The sequence below is a fragment of the Leucopleurus acutus genome, assembly GCF_964270905.1.
Source record: "Leucopleurus acutus genome assembly, chromosome: 7".
In the NCBI taxonomy this organism is placed as follows: domain Eukaryota; kingdom Metazoa; phylum Chordata; class Mammalia; order Artiodactyla; family Delphinidae; genus Leucopleurus; species Leucopleurus acutus.
This window is the reverse complement of record NC_139150.1, coordinates 270,107-289,190: the sequence shown is the minus strand read 5'-3', so window position 1 is coordinate 289,190 and position 19,084 is coordinate 270,107. Positions and strand designations below refer to the sequence as shown.

The window sequence follows — 19,084 nt, the reverse complement described above, 5'->3', positions numbered from 1 at the left end:
GCACGTCTCGGCTTACAGGATCTTAGTTCCCCGACCAGGGAGTGAACCTGGGCCTATGGCAGTGAAAGCGCTGAGTCCTAACCCGTGGACCACCAGGGAACACCTGGTACCTGCTTTTTCATTTTGTTGATGGTTTCCTTTGCTGTGCAGAAGCTTTTTAGTTCAGTGTAGTCCACTTGTTTACTTTTGCTTTTGTTGTCTTTGCTTTTGGTGTCAAATCCAAAAAATCATTCAAGACCAATATCAAAGGGCTTCCCACCTCTGTTTTCTTCTAGAAGTCTCACGGTTTCAGGTCTCACGTTTTGCATTGATTTTTGTTTTTGGTGTAAGATAGGGGTTGAGGTTCCCTTTTGTCCATGTGAATGTAAAGTCTCTACTTGCACTATTGAAAGTAGGTCTGTCTGGACTATGTTCTTTTCCTTTGATTTAATTGCCAATCCGTAACCTACATCACTCTGTCCTGATCACAGGCACACCTCGGAGATGCTGCGGGTTCAGTTCCAGACCAGCAACATAGTGAATATTACAGTAGAGTGTATTACAGTACACACTTTTTTTTTTTTTTTTGGTCCCAGTGCATCTAAAAGTCATGTTTATACTATAGGCTATTAAGTGTACAATAGCATTATCTTATAAAAATAATGTATATACCTTAATCAAAAGATGCTTTATTGCTAAAAAATGCTAACCATCATCTGAGCCTTCAGCGGGTCATAGTAGTAACATCAAAGGTCACTGACCACAGATACCGTAACAAATACAGTAGTACTGAAAACGTTTAAAATACTACGAGAATTACCAGAATGTGACGGAGACAGGAAGTAAGCAGATACTGTTGGAAGAATGGAGCCCGCAGACGCACTGGATGCGGTGTCTGCAAAGTTCAGCAAACCAAGGTGCGCCGGTACGGCTGTGAGACTAAACCCTGAAACCAGGCCGCGTTGTGCTCAGACCCTGTTTCCTCCAAAAGCCGTTTCACCTTTTCTGTGTCCTTTGCATTTCCCTGTAGATTCTGGAATCAGGGCATCAGTACAGGAAGCCGCGGCCGGAGCCCTGCTGGGGTTGCCTCCCGTTTGTTGCTGAGTTTAGGGCGTCGGCATCTGCACAGCGTTAGGTCTCCTGGTCCCTGGTGTTGCGTCCAGGTGTCCGCAGAGCTTGCGGGCTCTCAGGGTGTAGATCTTACACATGTTCCCTTAAGTTTATTCCCAAGTATTCCATGCTCTTATGCTTTCGTAAACAGTGTTGCTGTTTACTTCGTTGTCTAATTGTTGCTAGGATATGGAAATACTTGGTTTTTTGTATATCGACCTTGCTAAATCCACTTGTTAATTCCAGTAGCTTTTTTGACGATTCTCTAGGATTTTCTGTATGCATAACTGTGTCATGTGTGAGTAAAGACAGCTCTACTTCTTCCTTGCCCTTCTAAGTCTGTGCTGACAGCCTGGCTGGGGTCTCAGCAGTGGGAGGGGACATCCTTGCCTGTCTCTGTCAAGGGAAAAGCATTCATTCTTTGAACACTAAGTGTGATGTGAGCTGTGAGCTTTTTGTAGATGCCCTCGTAGAAGTGTTCTGGTGCTGATTTGTTTACTGAGGCCTAATTTATATCCAGGAAATTCACCCATTTATGTGTCCAGCTCTGTTGGTTTTGACAGGCGTCTCCTTGTTCCTGCCCCATCAGTGATCTCAGGGTCCTCTGCTCAGGGTCACCCAGGCCGTCCAGGCGTGGTCCGGCTGCGTCTTTTCTGGACCTTGGACCTCGGAGTCCTCGGGCTCACATGCTGGTTGTCAGAATGCAAGTTCTTGGCTGCAGGACTGAGGTCCAGCCGGGGCTCTGTCTGCTCCCAGGGGCCCCAAGCACACAGCCCCCTTCTTGAAGGCCAGCAGGAGAACCATGCACGGTGTGATGTGATCGCGGGAGTGGCTTTCGTGAGAAGCGAGTCACAGGTTGCCCAGGGGGTGGGGTTCTGTGAGCGAGCGAGGCTGGGGTGAGCACCACTGCACCGAGATTTGCAGACCAGCTCTCGGGGACACCCGGCCCCTCTGTCCCTGCCGTTTGCCTTTTCCAGAATGTCGTACGGGTGGATTCCCACGGCACATGGCCTCTGGGTCTGGCCCTCTCCCTGGTGGAGGGAACCTCTGGGGGCTCGTCTGCGGTGTCACGTGTTTGTGTTGGTTGGGTCATCACTGCTCCGTCGTGTGGATACCCCTCAGGCTGCTCCTCCATCCACCGCAGACGCACTTGGGCTGTTTCCAGGTGTTGGCGGTTAGCGCAGCTTTTGAGAGCATTCATGTCAGGCTTTGGGTGGATGTGTCCTCATCCCCTGGGGCCGCGTGGTGGTGACTGGCAGCTTCATGGGAGGCTCGGCCATGTCCCTGGCACACGTGTCCCAAGCATCTGGAGAGTCCTGGCAGGAGGGCAGGTCCAGTGCTGGCTGCTCCTTTGTGGTGGGGAGCAGGGTCCTGGTGTTGGACCATTTCAGTGCTCTTGTAAATGGCATTTTTTCCCCTGATTTAGTTGCTTGATACATAGAAATAGTTACTTTTTTCCAACTAACTTTTTTTTTTTTTTTTTTGCTGTACGCGGGCCTCTCACTGTTGTGGCCTCTCCCATTGCGGAGCACAGGCTCTGGACACGCAGGCTCAGCGGCCATGGCTCACGGGCCCAGCCACTCCGCAGCATGTGGGATCTTCCCGGACCGGGGCACGATCCTGTGTCCCCTGCATCGGCAGGCGGACTCTCAACCACTGCACCACCAGAGAAGCCCCCAACTAACTTTTAACTCTGTGACCTGTTAAACTCACTGACTAGATGTAGCATTTATTTGTGAGTTCTCTTCTCAGTGGACACGATCGTGTCATCAGCACACAGTCCCCTCCCGGCCGGGCCGCTGTGCCTGCCTTGGTGGAGAGAAGCTTCCAGAACCCAGGCTCCCACGGGCGCTGGTGCTCAGAGCTCTGTCCCTAGTCCACCAAGAGTGACCTGGATTGACGTTAGGCTGTGTTCAGTGTTTCTCTGCATCTGCTGAAATGCCCCTACAATCTCTCTTGTACTTACTGTAGTAACATGGTGGATAATCTGATTTTATGGGCCATTGTTGGGCCATCATTACTGGTTCGTAATCTCACGCCTGCTTCAGCACGGGGCGTTGTGCTGCCGGTGGTCGGCCTGCACTGGCCCATAGGCTGGCCTGCGTGTGTCCCCAGAGCCTGCCCCCGACCATCTGGCACCGCTAGCATCTGTGCCTGTGGGTCTGTGTCTAGTGTCTGGGGGTTTCCTGCTTATTTTCATTCTGTTTGCCCATTGCCCCTTGTTCCTGATGAGTTTTTGTTTGGGTTCCAAACTCTGTATTTGCAAACCTGCCTGAAGAAATGCATTGAGGCTTCAGAGCCCTCATCTGGAATCACTCGGTCCATTTGTGGGAACGAGGGTGGTTCGGGGCTGAGCTGCAGCCGCCAGCCTCTCTGAGTCTAGCCCAGCCTCCCCTGCAGTGACCCTCGCCCTGGGGTGCAGCCCTCAGGGTCCCACCTGCAGCAAGGAAGGTTCGCAGGGCCCTAGCCCCCCGGCCTCATGCCCGCTGTGCAGCACAGCTAGGAACGCCAGCCGCTGAGCTCGACCCCCGTGGAGGAGCCTTCCCGGAGCGTCCGCTCCTTCACGAGGCGTTTTCTTTGTTGCTTTTTCTGAAATGTTCTGTCAGGCTGTCTCAAGTCTCCGCAGACCAGGCAGCTTGCCTGACCACAGGTCGGCGCTCTGATTCTCACCAACATCCTTTGACAGATGGGGCATGTGCGGACGCTGTCCGCGGAGGGGCGGAGGGGGCGTTCCTGGGGGCCCCAAGGGGGCCCCACACAGGCCTCTCCACGTTCCCCGCTTACCTGTCTGGGAGGAGCTTTCTGTCTCCAGACTGCTCTGGCTGGTGCTTCTGTGAAAACACTGCAGATTCCAAGCCCGTTTCTTAATTATCAGATTCTAAGACGTGGAGTTACCCTGTCTCATTGCTCTGCTTGTTTCTCAGCTCCTCCCCTGAGCAGCTCCTGGACCCCTGCCGGCCCCTGGCCCCCATAGGGACATCTCTCCAATGGCCACCCTCTCTCCTCCCATTGCTGCGACCACTGCCTTTGACCCCTGGCCTTTCCGTCTCTTCAGCCCCGCACACCGGGCTGTGCCCCTGGGAGGGTCCTGGCAACCCGAGTGCCGCTGACGCTGGGCCCTCAGCCCCGGCCCCCAGCTGTGTGGGTCTCCTGCTTGCTCTGGTCCACTCCTCCTGGGCCCGAGCAGGTAGCCCTCTTCAGTCTTGCCCCATGGGTCTTTCGTTCTGGGCACGTAAAAAGCCACGGATGCAGCACATCCCCCGGCCGTTCCAGCTCAGGCCTTCGTGTCCCCGAGTGTTGGCATGTCAGAGTGCCCATACCCACTGGGCCATCTGCCCGGGCCTCGCTCCCCAACCCACCATTTGAGGCGTCAGGAAACTTTCCGGTTCTGCCTTCCAGGTATTTCCTGGGTCTGATCACCTGTCCTCATGCTGCTGAGTCTGTCCCTCTCCTTGCTGTTCTGAAACCTTCCAAACACCTGCTCTGTCCCCATCTCCTCCCGCTTCAAGCCTCTTCTCGAGTCCCCTGGTTAACCCGGGTGCCCTCACGCCCTCAGCCTCTCAGAGTCACGATGTGGGTGGCTCGTGTGGGCGTGGGGCTCCCTCCCCACAGTATTTTTGCCTCAGAACCAGGTGTGGGTGGTTTCTGGATCAGAGAAGCTTTAAAAAGGCAGCACATACATCTGAAAGGACACATCTTAAAGACCGAGAAAGGCTGCTTGTCGCAGGAGGGACACAGGGTCCTCATAGAGGGGAATGGTCAGGTCTTCAGGATGGGTGGCCCCCGCTTGGTGCAGGCCGGTGACCAAGGGCTCAGGACATAACTCCTGGGAAGTGTGGGCAGCATGGCGGGGGCCCAGGGCCAGGGACCAGTGGGCAGAACCCCCTCTTGTCCCCCAGGAAGCCTTGGTGTCCCTGGGGGGCCACCTGTGGGTCCTGCAGGCTCTGGCCGGGGTCTCCATGCAGGACCTTTACAGGGGCTCCCCTTAGGGACCCAGGGGGAGGGGGTGTCTGGGCCGCCTCGCGCCCCTGGGTGGTAGAGGCGGTGTCCGCAGGGCCCTTCGCTGCTTGGGGTCCAGCCCCGGGCCTCCTTCCTTCGTCACACGGGCACCTGCTTCTCACCCACCCCTTTCTGCTGCTCCTTTAGTCTCTTGTTCAGCTTAGGAAAAAAGAAAAGAGAAAAAGTGAAAACATGTTTCACTTCCTCCAAGGATTTCTTACTCTTGTCTTTATGGATAAAGACACAGAAAGGGGGAGAAAATCAGTATAGTTGAGGCTCTTCCCTGGCCCCTGGCCCCCTGGCCGCTGGCGTGAGGGTCAGACCGCAGTGGCCGACGGCATGGTGGTGCTCCGGGGGGTCTGCTTGCTGCTCGCTCAGGGGTTCGGTTCTGGGTGGGTGTCCTCGCCGTGTGGCCCCTCTGACTTTGGGTCGATCTTGTGCTCTGGATCCTTCCAGAGAAAACTCTTTCCCACGGCTCGGATGGTTAGACCAGGCCCCTTTCTCACGGTCAGCTCAGCCCCTTCTGCCCTGTGTTGTTACCGCGGCAGCAATGCCAGAGGCATGGTTGGGACCCCGGTCCCGGGGCTCCTCTCTGTCCTGAAGGGTCTGTGGTTTTCTGAGTCCCCTCCTGAGCGACCTGGCAGCTTCCCTCCCGCTGTCCCACTGCCCCTCAGCCCCTCAGCTCCCAAGCAACTCTGCCCCGCTGCCCCTCTGCCCCTTTGCCCCCTGCCTCTCTGCCCCCCTGTCCCTCTGCCCCTCTGTCCCTCTACACCTCTGCTCCTCTGTCCCTCTACCCCTCTACTCCTCTGTCCCTCTACTCCTCTGCCCCTCTGCCCCTCTGTCACTCTGCCTCCCGTCCCTCTGTCTCCTGTCCCTCTGCTCCTCTGCTCCCCTGTCCCTCTGCCCTCCGTCCCTCTGTCTCTCCGCCCCCCGTCCCTCTGCCCCCCGTCCCCGTGTCCCTCTGCCCCTCTGCCCCCCGTCCCTCTGCCCCTCTGCCCCCCGTCCCTCTGTTCCCCTTTCCCTTCTGTCCTCCTGCCCAGTGCCCCCTGCATCTCCCACTCCTGCTAAGTTGTATCCCTGCTTCTCCACCACCAGGTCCCTGGGGAGTTGTGCTGCCCAGTGGTCCTTACAGGACCATGTGGCCCCTTAGCCACCCCACGTGGTTCCCATAATGCTGTCCTCCTCTGTCCTGGTGCTGACAGCATCAGAGCGTCGGATGGGACGGTGCCAGCCACATAGATTATCCATGTTTGTGCTCGTTTTCACCCCCGGAGTTGAAGCCCCAGGAGGGAGGGGGAGGAGAGGGTGGCGTCCGCTGCGTGGCAGTGGCGGTGCCCACGCCTGCCCTCCTGGGACGCTCAGTGCGTGTCTCCCCCAGGATGGAGAGCTGTACTGCATCGATGCGCGTTTCTATGGCAACGTCAGCCGCTTCATCAACCACCACTGCGAGCCCAACCTGGTGCCCGTGCGCGTCTTCATGTCCCACCAGGACCTGCGCTTCCCCAGGATCGCCTTCTTCAGCACCCGCCTGATCGAGGCCGGGGAGCAGCTGGGGTAGGTGCCCGCCAGGCGCACGCGCTACCTGCCCCAGACTGGACGGCTCGGGCGGGGCTCGGTGGGCCCGGCTCCCGGGAGGTGCTGGTGGGCCCGGACCCCCGCCCAGCTCTGTTCTCCCTCCAGGTTTGACTACGGGGAGCGCTTCTGGGACATCAAAGGCAAGCTGTTCAGCTGCCGCTGTGGCTCCCCCAAGTGCCGGCACTCCAGCGCCGCCCTGGCCCAGCGGCAGGCCGGCGCCCAGGCCGCCCAGGAGGACGGGCTGCCCGACACCAGCTCCTCCCCCGCCGACCCGCTATGAGAGAGAGCCACGGCCTGGGCGCCCAAGCGGATGCCGTTCACGCTGCGGTTCGGGGAGAAAAGGAGAAGCGCACACGACGACGTCTGAGGTCCCAGCTTGGTGCTGGCGGGGCTGGGCTGCGCGGTGGGCGCTCTGGGACTCTGCACTGGTGTCGCCCGTGAGTTTCTGATGGTGATTTTGTCGTTTCCACGTTTCTCGTTTCCCCTCTGCTCTCCGTCGTTCCTGTCCCACCGCTGGGCTTGTGGGCAGTGTCCTGTTGACCCAGACCCCTCCGTGTGGCCCCGCCAAAGCCACCGTCACCCACCCGCAGCCCGAGGGGCTGGTGCCGGCTCCTGGGGCCGCGCAGACCCTGTCCCCACCGCTCCTGAGAGGTCAGGGCCGAGCTGCCACTGACCTTGGAGAAAACGTGCGTTTGCTTTTTAAAGAAATCCTATATCTAGTCCTATATACCAGACCTCTAACGTGTTTCTTTTCGAGGAAGCGGTCTGGGGGTGCAGGAGGGCCACGGCCCACGGAGGACCCACACCTGTCCTGCGAGTGCCGTGAGGCCGGTACCTTCTGTTGATTTCTAAGCCACACGCTCTGATGATGAATAAACTGATTTATTTTCTACCATTATTGGACATTAGGACAAACAAAAAATAAAAAACAGAAAACACAGACAACGGTGCTGATTCTGGTGTGGTTTCTACTCACCATGTGAAAATAAACTATCAACTGTATAAAGAGAACAAAGTGATTTTAGAATAAAATGCAGGAGAAAACTTTTTTTAATATGTTAGTCTTGTAGTGTGAATAAATTTGCCATCACCTTTTGTGTGATGGCCTGCCAGGTCATATACTTTTTTTTGGCATATACTTTTTTAAATACTGTAATTAGTGCAGTAACAGTGGGTTTTTTTGTGCGACTCTTCTAAAACATTCATAATGCAGTCATGTTTATTTTTTCTGTTGAAATGTTTTTGACAAGTTCTAAGAGCAGTCTTTTGGCTCAGACCATTTCTTGTTCTGTTTTCAATGAAATCAATAAAAAAAAAAAAAAAGAAGTACTTTAAATGAGGTTTCATCATGGTATCATGTTTCAACTGGTTTCTGCAAAATACCCGTGTTTCCCTTGGGGTGCGGTGCTCGTGGGGTCCCACACGGCCCCGGGGACCAGTGGGCAGGCCCAGCCCTGTGCCGAGTCTGAGAAGGTGGACCTGACACCCCCACTCATCCCTGCGGAGAGGACGCGGCCCGCCCCTCCCCAGGCAGCCTGTGCGTGCGTGTGCCTGTGCGTGTGCGTGGGGGGCACGTCTGTGTGTGCCAAGCTCTCTGGAGGCTGACGGAGGTCTGGAATCAGATCTGTGTCTGGACGTGGTAAGGCTGGGCCCTCTCCTCCTGCCGGAACCTCCAGTCCCAAAACTCGTCGGGAGCCTCCGAACACAAGAAGCAGCTTGAATGCTCTATTTTTTATACACAGACGTCATTCAGTTAGACATTTTCAGACATTTATCCAGAACCTGCATTTTGCAAACAGCGCAAACAGGGTGCCTTCCCTGTGGACGTGGATAAGGCCCGATGTACGGAGCCAGGAGCCTGAGCTGTGACTGGTCCGCCCGAAGAGCCCTTTCTGCCCGGAGGACTTGGGCTGGGTCCTCAGGGCTCACTGCCTTTCTCTTCTGAGGGCAACAGGACCACAGGAGGGGCTGTGCTGGCGGGGAGGGCCCACCTGCAGCTGGTTTTCAGGCCCTGAGACCCGCCAGCCCTGTGTGCCTTCCCCCAGCCCAGCCCTCGGGCTCCAAGCCCAGGGGACTGCAGCGGACGAAGGTCCTTGTGTGTTGGCGGTCCACCTGTTATGTGCTGGGCCAGTGCTGGTGTCCAAACAACTGTCTGTTGAATCAAGACAGTCTAGTTGCAAACCTTTAGGGTGCTGGGGAGGTCTGTGGGGTGAGGGCCCCCACGAGGTGCCGTCTCAGCAGTGGGTGCTGGGCTGCTTCCTTTGTCAGCCTGTCCTGGGGGCTGTGTGGTGCTCCCCCACCAATCCTGCTGGCAGGCCTGGGGGATGGGCCTGGGTCTCTGCTCCATGGGACGCTGACTGCAGGTATGAGGCTCTGAAGGGCTGGCCGGTGGGTGGGAGGCAGGCCAGGGGACTCCCACGGTGGCGGAGCACACGTGGCTGGAGCGTGCGGGTCTCACCCGGCTGTACTTACTCCTCAAAGGCAAACCTGTCACCGCCTCCCGCCTGCCTGGGGGTGTCCCCCGCCCTGCCAACTTTGGACAGTGGGCCACTCCCACCCACTCTTCCTGACAGCTGCATCCATTTCCACGGGGCCGGAAAGAATTCTGAGCGTCATCTTTTTCTACTTGTGCAATTACCCTCTTAGAGAAGAGACCAAAGGGCACTGCAGAGCCACATTTTGGAATCTGTCGCCAAAACCCCATTCCTAAGACGTGCGCTGATTTCTGCCTCCTCGAAGAGGGTGAATTTCCCCACGTCCAGCACTGAGCACTGTCGGACTTCTTTTTCTAATGTCTAGAGGAAAAATGATCAGTGTGCTACTTCACACTTGTTTGGTTACTGATAAACGCGAATGTCTGTCTTATTTATTACAGGTGGGGCTTTCCTCCTGTGTGAATTGCCTTGTAAAATTTTACTGTGTTGTTTATATTTCTCTTACTGATTTGTATGGGCTCTTTATATATTGTAGCCTTTTACCCATGCTGAACCTAAATTTTTATGTGGTAAAATCTGTCTTGTGATTTCTGATTTTGTACTGTATTTAGAAAGACCTCCACCTCCAAATTATAAAAATATTCTCCAGTACAATTTCCTAGTATTTTATTTGCAACTTTAGCTCTTGAATCCAGGTGGAATTTATTTGGTATATAGTTTAAAATAATAAATATAAGATTTTTAAATTGAGGAATAATTTATATACCGTGAGATGCATGGCTCTTTTGCGTACAACTCAGTAAGTTTTGACCAATGCCTTTGCCTGTGTAACCCATTCCTTATCAAGACACAAGACTCTTCCCATCCCCCGGGAAATCTCTTCCCGTCCTTCCGAGCTGGTCCCTGCCTCCGAGACGCATTCATTCCGTGTTCTGTACCTCATGTATGCGGGACATGTAGGTTACTCTTTCTGTCCAGCATCTCTTGCTTAGCTGTTTTTTGGTTCACATTTCATAAAACACTGGTTCATGCATCCTTTCTATTGCTGAGGAGCATTCCACAGTAGGAATGTACCAAATTTGTTTACCCATTCTCCTGGGCGTGCACATCTGTGTTGTTTCCCGTTTGGGGCTATTATTAACAAAGCTGCCGCGAGCATCCTTGTACCAGTCTGTTTGTCTCAGGTAACTTCCTAGAAGTGGACTTGCTGGGTCAGGCTGAGTGTTGATCTTTTTAATCTGCCTGTCCTGGTGGCACCTCACTGTGGTTTTGATTTGCATCCCTTGGTGACTCGTGCTGGGCACCTTTTAGAAACTTGTTGTCCACCTGTGTGTCTTCTTTTGCCCAGTGCCTGTTAAGTCTTTTGTGCATTTTTTAATTGGCCTATCTTTCCATTACTGAGTGTAGGAGTTCTTTACATGTTCTAGTGCACGTACGTCCTTTGTCACATAGAAGTAGTTAAATATTTTCTCTCATCTGTAACCTTTCGTTCATTATCTTAGGAACAGTTGAAAATTTTGAGCACGTCCAATTTACCTTTTTTCCTCCTTGGTTAGTATTTTGTCTGTCAGTGTCTTTGCTGCCCCAACGCTGAGAAGGTATCCTCTTGCTTTCTTCTAAAGCATGATAGTTTTAGGTTTAATATTTTGGCATGTGACCCATCTTAAACTAATTTTCATCAGTAGACTGAGGTAGATAGAGATAACACTTTTTTTTTTCTGATGTGGGTATCTAGTTGTTTCAGCTTCAGCTGTAATTTTCTGAGAAGATTGCCTTCTCCCGTTGAGTTGTGTTGGCTCCTCTGTAGACCATCACCTGCTGTGTGCATCTTTATTTCCGGGCTGTTCTTTTCCATAGATCTGGTTGCCTGTCTTTACGCCAGCATCATACTGTCTTTATTACTGTCGCTTCATTTTAAGTATTAGAGTCACGTGTAGTGTAAGGCCTCCGACTTTGTTCTTATTCCTGAAGATGGTGACAGTTGTCCCTCAGTGCCCTTGGGGCCCTGGTTGCAGGACCCCCTGTGGATACCAAAAATCCACAGACGCTCAGGTCCCTCACGGCCCTCATATCTACGGATGTGGAACCCGCGTGCACGAGGGCTGACTGTATTTCACTCTTTTGGCTCTTTCTATTTTTATATAAATTTTAGAATCGGGCTTCCCTGGTGGCGCAGTAGTTGAGAGTCCGCCTGCCGATGCAGGGGACACGGGTTCATGCCACGGTCCGGGAGGATCCCACATGCCGCGGAGCGGCTGGGCCTGCGCATCCGGAGCCTGTGCTCCGCAACGGGAGGGGCCACGGTAGTGAGAGGCCCGCGTACCGGGGGGGGGGGGGGGAAATTTAGAATCGACATATCAATTCCTACAAAAAAGACTGATGGGGTTTTTTAAGCTTTAAAAATCATCTTTATCGAGATAACATTTATGTATCGTGAAATGCACCCATTTTGTTTCATGTGTTTTGGCAAATGTCTGTACTCGTGTAGTCACTGCCACAATCAAGACATAATGGCCGTCTTCATTACCCCAGAATCCTCTGGTGCCCCTTTGTGGTCCACCCTGCCTGCCCCGGGAGATACTTATCTACCCTTGACACTATAGATGAACATCTCCTGTTCTAGAATTTTCTATAATTGGAATCACACAGCATACTCCATTGTATCTGGCTTCTTTGGCTTAACATAAAGGTTTTAAATTTTGAAACAATCTCAAATTTACAGAAAACTGCAAGCACAGTACAGGCAACTTTTCTCTTTAAATCATTGGGGAACAAATTGCCGCCTTGATGCTCCTTCATCCCTGCAAACGAGGCTGCTCTGCTGCGTGACTGGACGCACCACCAGCTCCGGGACAACGTTGCTCTGACCGGGCACTGACCATCAAGTCCCAGGCAGCTCCCGCCCTCGGAGCAGGCGGGCCCGGTTCAGCCTGCTGTTCTGTGTGGTTATCGTGTCTTTCGTTATTTCTGTCCGGAACAAGCCTGTCTGCCTGGTTTTCATGGCCTCGGCGCGTGAAGATGACGGTCGGTTTTCTTGTAGAACGTCCTCAGTTTGTGTTTCCTCAGGATCAGGTCCAGGGCTGCATCTTCGGCAGGAACATCGCAGAAGTGGTGCTGTGTCCTCCTGCGTCCTATCAGGTGGCCCACAAGTTGGGTTTGGTCCGTTTATTGATAGTGCAAACTTGAATCATTTGATTGAGATTCAGCCGCCTCCCGCCAGCTTTGCTTTTCTCATTGCAGGAAGCAGATCCCACCCTTTTCATACTTTCCGGTTACTTGTGGGCGTACGGACTCATGACTTTATACTTCATCCAGCGGGCTATAGTCTGTTACTCTCATTATTCAGGTGCTAAAGATGTCAAAGGTTGGACTGGTGGCACCTTCTTGAGATTGCCTCGTTTGCTCACTGAGCACGTCTTACTTTATGGCACAAGGCGTCCCGGGCTTGTTGGTACCTTGCCTGCCCCCGTCCTGGAACAGCTGGGTTTTCTAAAATCTAAATCCACCATTTTGCTATTTTCTGCCTATCTTGTTTGTTCTTTGTTCCTTTTCCCCCTTCTTCTGCCGTCTTTTGTATTGAGTGTGTTTGTATAATCCATCGTTCCTACTGCGTTGGCTTATTAGCTCTACCCTTTTTGTTTTCGTTTTTTAGTAACTGCTGTAGGACTTACATTCTGCATCTTCAGCTGGCCAGTCTGCTCTCCCGAGGTGCTAACCATATTACAGCTGATGTAAGAACTGCACAGCAGAACAATCCCGTTTCCCTAACTGTCATACATTTTAGTCCCTATAGTTTATACCCCAAGTCGTCGTTACTGTTTTTGCTTTATTTAGCCAATTACTGTTATTAATCATAATTTGTACCTTGTCTACTCATTTTCTCACTCGTTTCTTTTTCTGTATTCAGTAACAGCCTTATTGAAATATAAGCACATACCATACGATCCCATATCCTTTTACAGCTTACCATTCGGTGGTTTCTTAGCATGTTCACAATTACGTGCAACCACCATCACAATCAAATTTAACGTTGTTGCGACCCCAGGAAGAAACCTGGGCCCATTAGCAGCTGTTTCTCCCCTAGTCCCCCCTCCCCCCAGCCCCAGACAACCTCTAATCTACTTTCTGTCTATGCAGATTTGCCTATTCTGGACATTTCATATAATACTGCAGTCTTCTGTGGCTCCTTCCACTGAGCATCATGTCTTTGAGGTTCATCCGTGTTGTACCATGTGCCGGTCCTTCCTTTTTCTGGCCAAATGATAAATATTCTGTTATGTGGATGGGTTGTCAGTTCATGTGGATTGTTTCCACTCTTTGGCTCTTATGAGTAAAGCTGCTATACGCATTCACGTGTTTGTTTTTGTGTAGATGTCTTTGGATATATACCTAGGATTGAAACTGCTGGGCCGTGTGGAAACTCTCATTTAGCCTTTAAAAGAACTGCCAAGCTGTATGCAAAACCGTCTTGCAGTCTCACCAGTAGCGTATGAGGGTATTGATTTTTCCACACCCTCGCCAACACTTGTTATCTGTAGTTTTTACTTGAACCGTCCCAGTGGGTGTGAAGTGGCACCTCACTGTGGTTTTGGTTTGCATTTCCCTGATGACTAGTGATGTCAAGCATTTTTCAATGTTCTTATTATTGATCATTTGTGTGTCTTCTTTGGAGAAACACGTATTCATATCCTTTGCCCAGTTTTAAGTAGAGTTCTCTTTTTATTATTGAGTGGGAAGAGTTCTTTTTTTTTTAAATATATCCCAGATAGCGATTACTTGTCAGATATGTGATTTGCAAATATTTTCTCCCATTCAGTAGGTTGTCTTTCCACTTTTTTGATGGTGTCTTTTGAAGCACAAAAGATTTTAATTTTGATGTATAATTTACCCATTTTTTTCTTTTGTTACTTGTTCTTTTGGTGCCATATTTAAGAAACTGTTGCCTAATCCAAGATCACAAAGATTTATACCTTGGTTCCCTTCTAAGAGTTTCATAGTTTTAGCTCTTACAATTTATGTCTTAGCTACTATTTAGTCTTTGACACATTTTGAGTTAATTTTTGTATAGGTGTGAGGTAGGGGTCCCACCTCATCGTTTTGCAGGTGGACATTCAGTTTTTCCAGCATTGTTTTTTTTTTGCTTTTTTAAAAATAAATTTATTTATATATTTATTTTTGGCTGCGTTGGGTCTTCGTTGCTTGGCTCGGGCTTTCTTTAGTTGTGGCAGGCAGGGGCTACTCTTTGTTGTGGTGCATGGGCGTCTCATTGTGGTGGCTTCTCTTGTTGCAGAGCACGGGCTGGTGCGCTGGCTTTAGTAGTTGTGGCCCACGGGCTCTAGAGTGCAGGCTCAGTAGTTGTGGCGCATGGGCTTAGTTGCTCCGCCGCATGTGGGATCTTCCCAGATCAGGGCTCGAACCCGTGTCCCCTGCATTGGCAGGCAGATTCTCAACCACTGTGCCACCAGGGAAGCCCCCAGCACCGTTTGTTAAAGAAGCTATTCTTCCCCCGTGGAATGGTCTTGGCACCCTTGTCAAGGATCAATTGGCCGTAGATATTGGGTTAATTCCTGGACTCTAAATTCTATCCCATTGATCTATATGTCTTTTCTTGTGCCAATATCATACTGGTTTAATGAGTGTAGTTTTGTAGTGAGCTTTGAAATGGAGAAGTGTGAGTACTCCAGTTTTTTTCTTCTTCTGAAAGATTTTTTTGGCTATTCTAGGTCCTTTGAGTGTCCATATGAACTTTAGGACCAGTTTATCAGTTTCTACAAAGAAGCCAACTGTGATTCTGACAGGGATTGTGTTTAATCTGGCCAATTATCTTTTAAAAAATAGACTTTTTAAAGAATATTTTTAGATTTACAGAAAAATCGAGAAGATAGTGCAGATTTCCAAATACATCTTATTAGCATATGGTATATTTGTTATAATTAATTAATTATTTAATATTGATACATTGTTATTGACTAACGTCCATAGCTTATTCAGATTTCCTTAAATTTTACCTAAGGTCTTTTCTATTTCCAGGATTCCTTCCATGATATCTCATTGTGTTTAGCTGTCAGGTCTCCTTAGGCTCCTCTTGGTTGTGGCAGTTTTACTTATTCCTGATGATCTTGACAGTCTAGAGGAGTACCGGTCAAGTGTTTCTTAGGATGTCCCACTATTGGAATCTGTCTAATGTTTTTCTTATGATAGGACTGACGTTATGGGCTTTGGGAGGAAGACCACAGAGATAAGGAGCCATTTTTGTCCTGTCACATAAAAATAATCCTATCAACATGATTTATGACTTGATGTGGGCCTTGATCACCTCACTGAGGTGTGCTTGTCAGATTTCTGGCGCTCTTTCCTCCCTTTCCATCCTGCTTCCTAGAAGGAGGGCTCTAGGCCCTGCCACGCCTGAGGTCTGGGGTTAGGTCCCCTCTCCTTTGGGCTAGAGTATCTACATGAATTACTTGGAATTCCTCTGCACTTGAGATTTGTCTCTTCTGGCTCATCTATGAATTTGTTTCAGTCATTTTTGTCAGTACGGGCTCACGGGTGGGTGTTTATTTACGTATTATCTGCTCAAATTGTTGCAGCTTTGGCCATTAGGAGCCCTTCGTGTGGCTCCTGTTTACCACTGACACCCTCATCAGTGTGGGTTGTGTTTGTGTGTGCCTCCAAGCACTTCCTTACTTTGTGGCACTGTGAGGTGCGCCAGGCTCATTTTGTTTATTTTCTGCCTGAGTCCTAGACTTAGCCACTTCTCCATGGAGCCCTGATTTCTTTCATTGGGAGATGGTGTTAGAAACCAAGATCTGGGTGCTGGGGTGCTTGTTGCTACTGGGGTGTCTTTTCTTTTTTCTTTCTTTTTTTCTTGCGGTACGCGGGCCTCTCACTGTTGCGGCCTCTCCCGTTGCAGAGCGCAGGCTCAGTGGCCATGGCTCACAGGCCCGGCCACTCCGCGGCATGTGGGATCTTCCCGGACGAGGGCACGAACCCGTGTCCCCTGCATCGGCAGGCGGACTCTCCATCACTGTGCCACCAGGGAAGCCCTGGGGTGTCTTTTCTGAAAGGCCCTCTCAGTTGACAGGGGAAAGAAATATATGTGTGTACCTATACACAAATCCACAAATGTTTCTGTATGTACCTATCTGTGTCTACATTAGGATAAATGTAAGTTCACACTGATGTCTCCAAATGTAATTCCTTACAACGTGGATCATCATAGCCTCCTGTCCTTGCTTATCTGTAAGCTTTTGCTCCAGCCGTGAGAAACCCAGCTCTCTCCACCGTCTATTTACGTAGTTGTTCAGTTCCAGGATACATGCATAGCTGTATCAGAGTAACCAGTAACCAGTTCCCTATGGGAAACAACCTTATTGACCAGAGACAGTGCTCATGTGCAGCTCCATTTGCTTTACTCTTATGGACCCACTCATTTCCAAGGTTACTTAGGTTAGCCCCTTCCCCCACCCCTTCAGTGAGGTTGTCTCCTACATTGTAATAGATGATCTTGTCACTGTCTGCATTCCTTCCTGGGGTCTTATGGCCTCATAAGTGACTTTTTTTTTTATCGGCATGCATTTAGATTCATTTTTATGCTGTAAAATCAAGAAGTTCAGTTGTCTTTTAAAGAAGTTAAAGAATGAGAGAAAAGGTATTTTACATTTATATACATTTACAATTTCTGGTGCTCTTCCTTCCTTTTTGTAGATCGAAATTTCCAACTACTGTCATTTTCTTTAGCCTGAAAGAACTTAAATAAACATTTTAAGCACAGATCTTTCTAGCAAAGAATTGTCTCATCTTTTGTTCAAAAGTATCTTCGTTTCACCTTTCACCTTCGTTTCAGCACTTTCAAGATGCAATCCCATTGTCTTCTGGACTGCTTTCTTTCTGATGAAAAATCAGTGGTTGTTCTGCAGTGTCACATCTTCTATTAAGCCCATCCAGTGAAATTTTCATTTTAGATATCATGATTTTCCGTTGTAGACGTGCCATTTGGTTCTTTTATAGCTTCAGTATCTCTTTTGAGATTCACTATCTGTTATCTCATTATATTCATGTTTTCCCTTAGCTCTTTGAACACACTTATACCGGCTGCTTTTAATCTCTGTATGTTGATTCTGTCATAGCTGGTTTTGTTTCTGTTGACTGACCTTTCTCCTAGTTATGTCACCTTTCTACACTTCTTTTCATGTCTGATCAGTTTTAATTGGATGCTGGACAGTATGAATCTTGCGTTAAGTGTCTGGATTTTGTTTTCTGTCTCTGGAGAGTATTGGGTTTTGTTCTGGCAAATAATTACTTTAGTTTTAGATCAAGCTGATCATCTCAAGTCTTTTCTTTTGAAGCTTTTTTGGGGGAAGGTGTAAAGTAGCCTTTATTCTAGGACAAGTTTGACTCTACACCGTCTTACGGTGTGGCCTTTCTGGGCCTCTGCTGAGTTGCCAGAGTGTTCAGCAAGGTGTTCTACTCTACTTGTTAGGACTCGGGTGACCCCTTGTCCTGCGTGAGTGTGGCATTTGTCCAGGTCGCAGCAGCTCGGCACCCCTCCCACCCCCATTTTGTGGCTCTTACTGTGCACACGCACGGGTCCTGTTCGGCCAGAGACTCCAGGGCACTCCTGTGTGGATTTCTGGAGCTCTTTCTCTGTTCGGTCCTTCATCTCTGGTGTCTGCCCCTCAAATTCCACCACCTTTGCTTCCCTGAACTCTGGCCTCTGTCTTGTAATCTCGACAGGAGGACTTTGCTCTGCTTGGTGCCCTCACCTTTGTGCTACGATTGGAACATTGTCCCCTTCGGACAGGCCAGGGTGAGTGTGAACTAGTGTGCTTTGTGCTTTTCTTTTTCCAGGAATCTTTTTCCTGCACTTCCCGTTGTCTAATGTCTGAAAATGGTTTCATATATATATTTGCCCAGTTTTACAGTTTTTATGACGGGCTGGTTATCTAGTACCTGCTACTTCATTGTGGCCAGAAGCAAAAGAATAATAGAACTTTATTTTCTTCCAACTTGAAAGCCAATTATTCTAATACCATTTATTGACAAATCTTTCCTTTCCCACAAATCTTAAATCTCATCCACTACATTTAGGTACACACACACACTCCGTTTTATTCTGTTATACTATTCTATTGCTTTATTCTGTTCCTCTGTGTATTCTATTTCCTTATGATTTTATGTTTTTAAATTTAAAAAGTCAATTGTAAATACAATACAGAAAGGAAAAAAGTTAAAACTCCACTCACTTTCAGTGTCTTCCTTAGATTAATCACTGTTCCATGAATATTCTCACAAACATTTTATGTAAAAATATATATCGATAAAAGAATAATACGTAATATTTTTAAAGCTCTTACTGTTTTTTAACAAACATAGTGCTTACCACGTCCAGGTACTGTTCTAAAGTGCTTCACGTACATGATCATTTAATTCTCATGAAAATTCTATATGGTGGGGGCTTTCCCCACCTTAATGGATGATAAAAAGGACACTAAGGACCTTGCCCAAGGTCACACAGCTCCGAGTGGCAGAGCCATGGTTGGGACCCCAGGCAGCGCGATTCAGAGTCCATACCCCCCAGTGCTGTTTCCTCATTCTCATAAATAATCCCATTGGGTCCATAAAGCTTCTAAGCCTTTGTTTGCCCACCTAAAATCCTGTCTTATTGCAAGTTCGTTCATGATTATCTGTGTCTTTCTCTGTGAGGCAACTTTACATGTCCTTTGCTTAGTTTCAGTGGAAATATTAATCTTTTTATTATTGATCAGAAAGGGCTCTTTGGAAATAAAGAAAATTCATCCCTTGCCTTATGCATTGACAGTATTTTCTAAATCTGTTTATTTACGTTGTTTATGATGGGTTATTAAAAATATATATCGGCTTCTGGGTTCTTTTTTACTTCTGCCTTTCTAGAATTTCAAATTCTTCTGTAATCCACTTTGGCAACCTTTTCCGTTAAGCTGGTCGTTTTCAGCTTGTGGCCGTGTGGT

General features: G+C 49.5%; 1 protein-coding gene across 4 annotated transcripts in view; it reads left to right on the top strand.

Moving 5' to 3' along the window:
* Positions 1-8,229, top strand: part of EHMT1 (euchromatic histone lysine methyltransferase 1) — a gene marked incomplete at its 5' end in the record, with an annotated part of 146,601 nt that extends 138,372 nt beyond the window's left edge. For all 4 annotated transcript variants that reach the window (XM_082842891.1, XM_082842889.1, XM_082842892.1 and 1 more), the window contains 2 exons: positions 6,467-6,642; positions 6,769-8,229. In XM_082842891.1, coding sequence (XP_082699017.1) covers positions 6,467-6,642; positions 6,769-6,943 — 351 coding nt within the window. In that variant the 3' untranslated portion in view covers positions 6,944-8,229. The remainder of the gene's footprint in view (positions 1-6,466; positions 6,643-6,768) is intronic.
* Between the last annotated feature and the right edge of the window lie 10,855 nt (positions 8,230-19,084).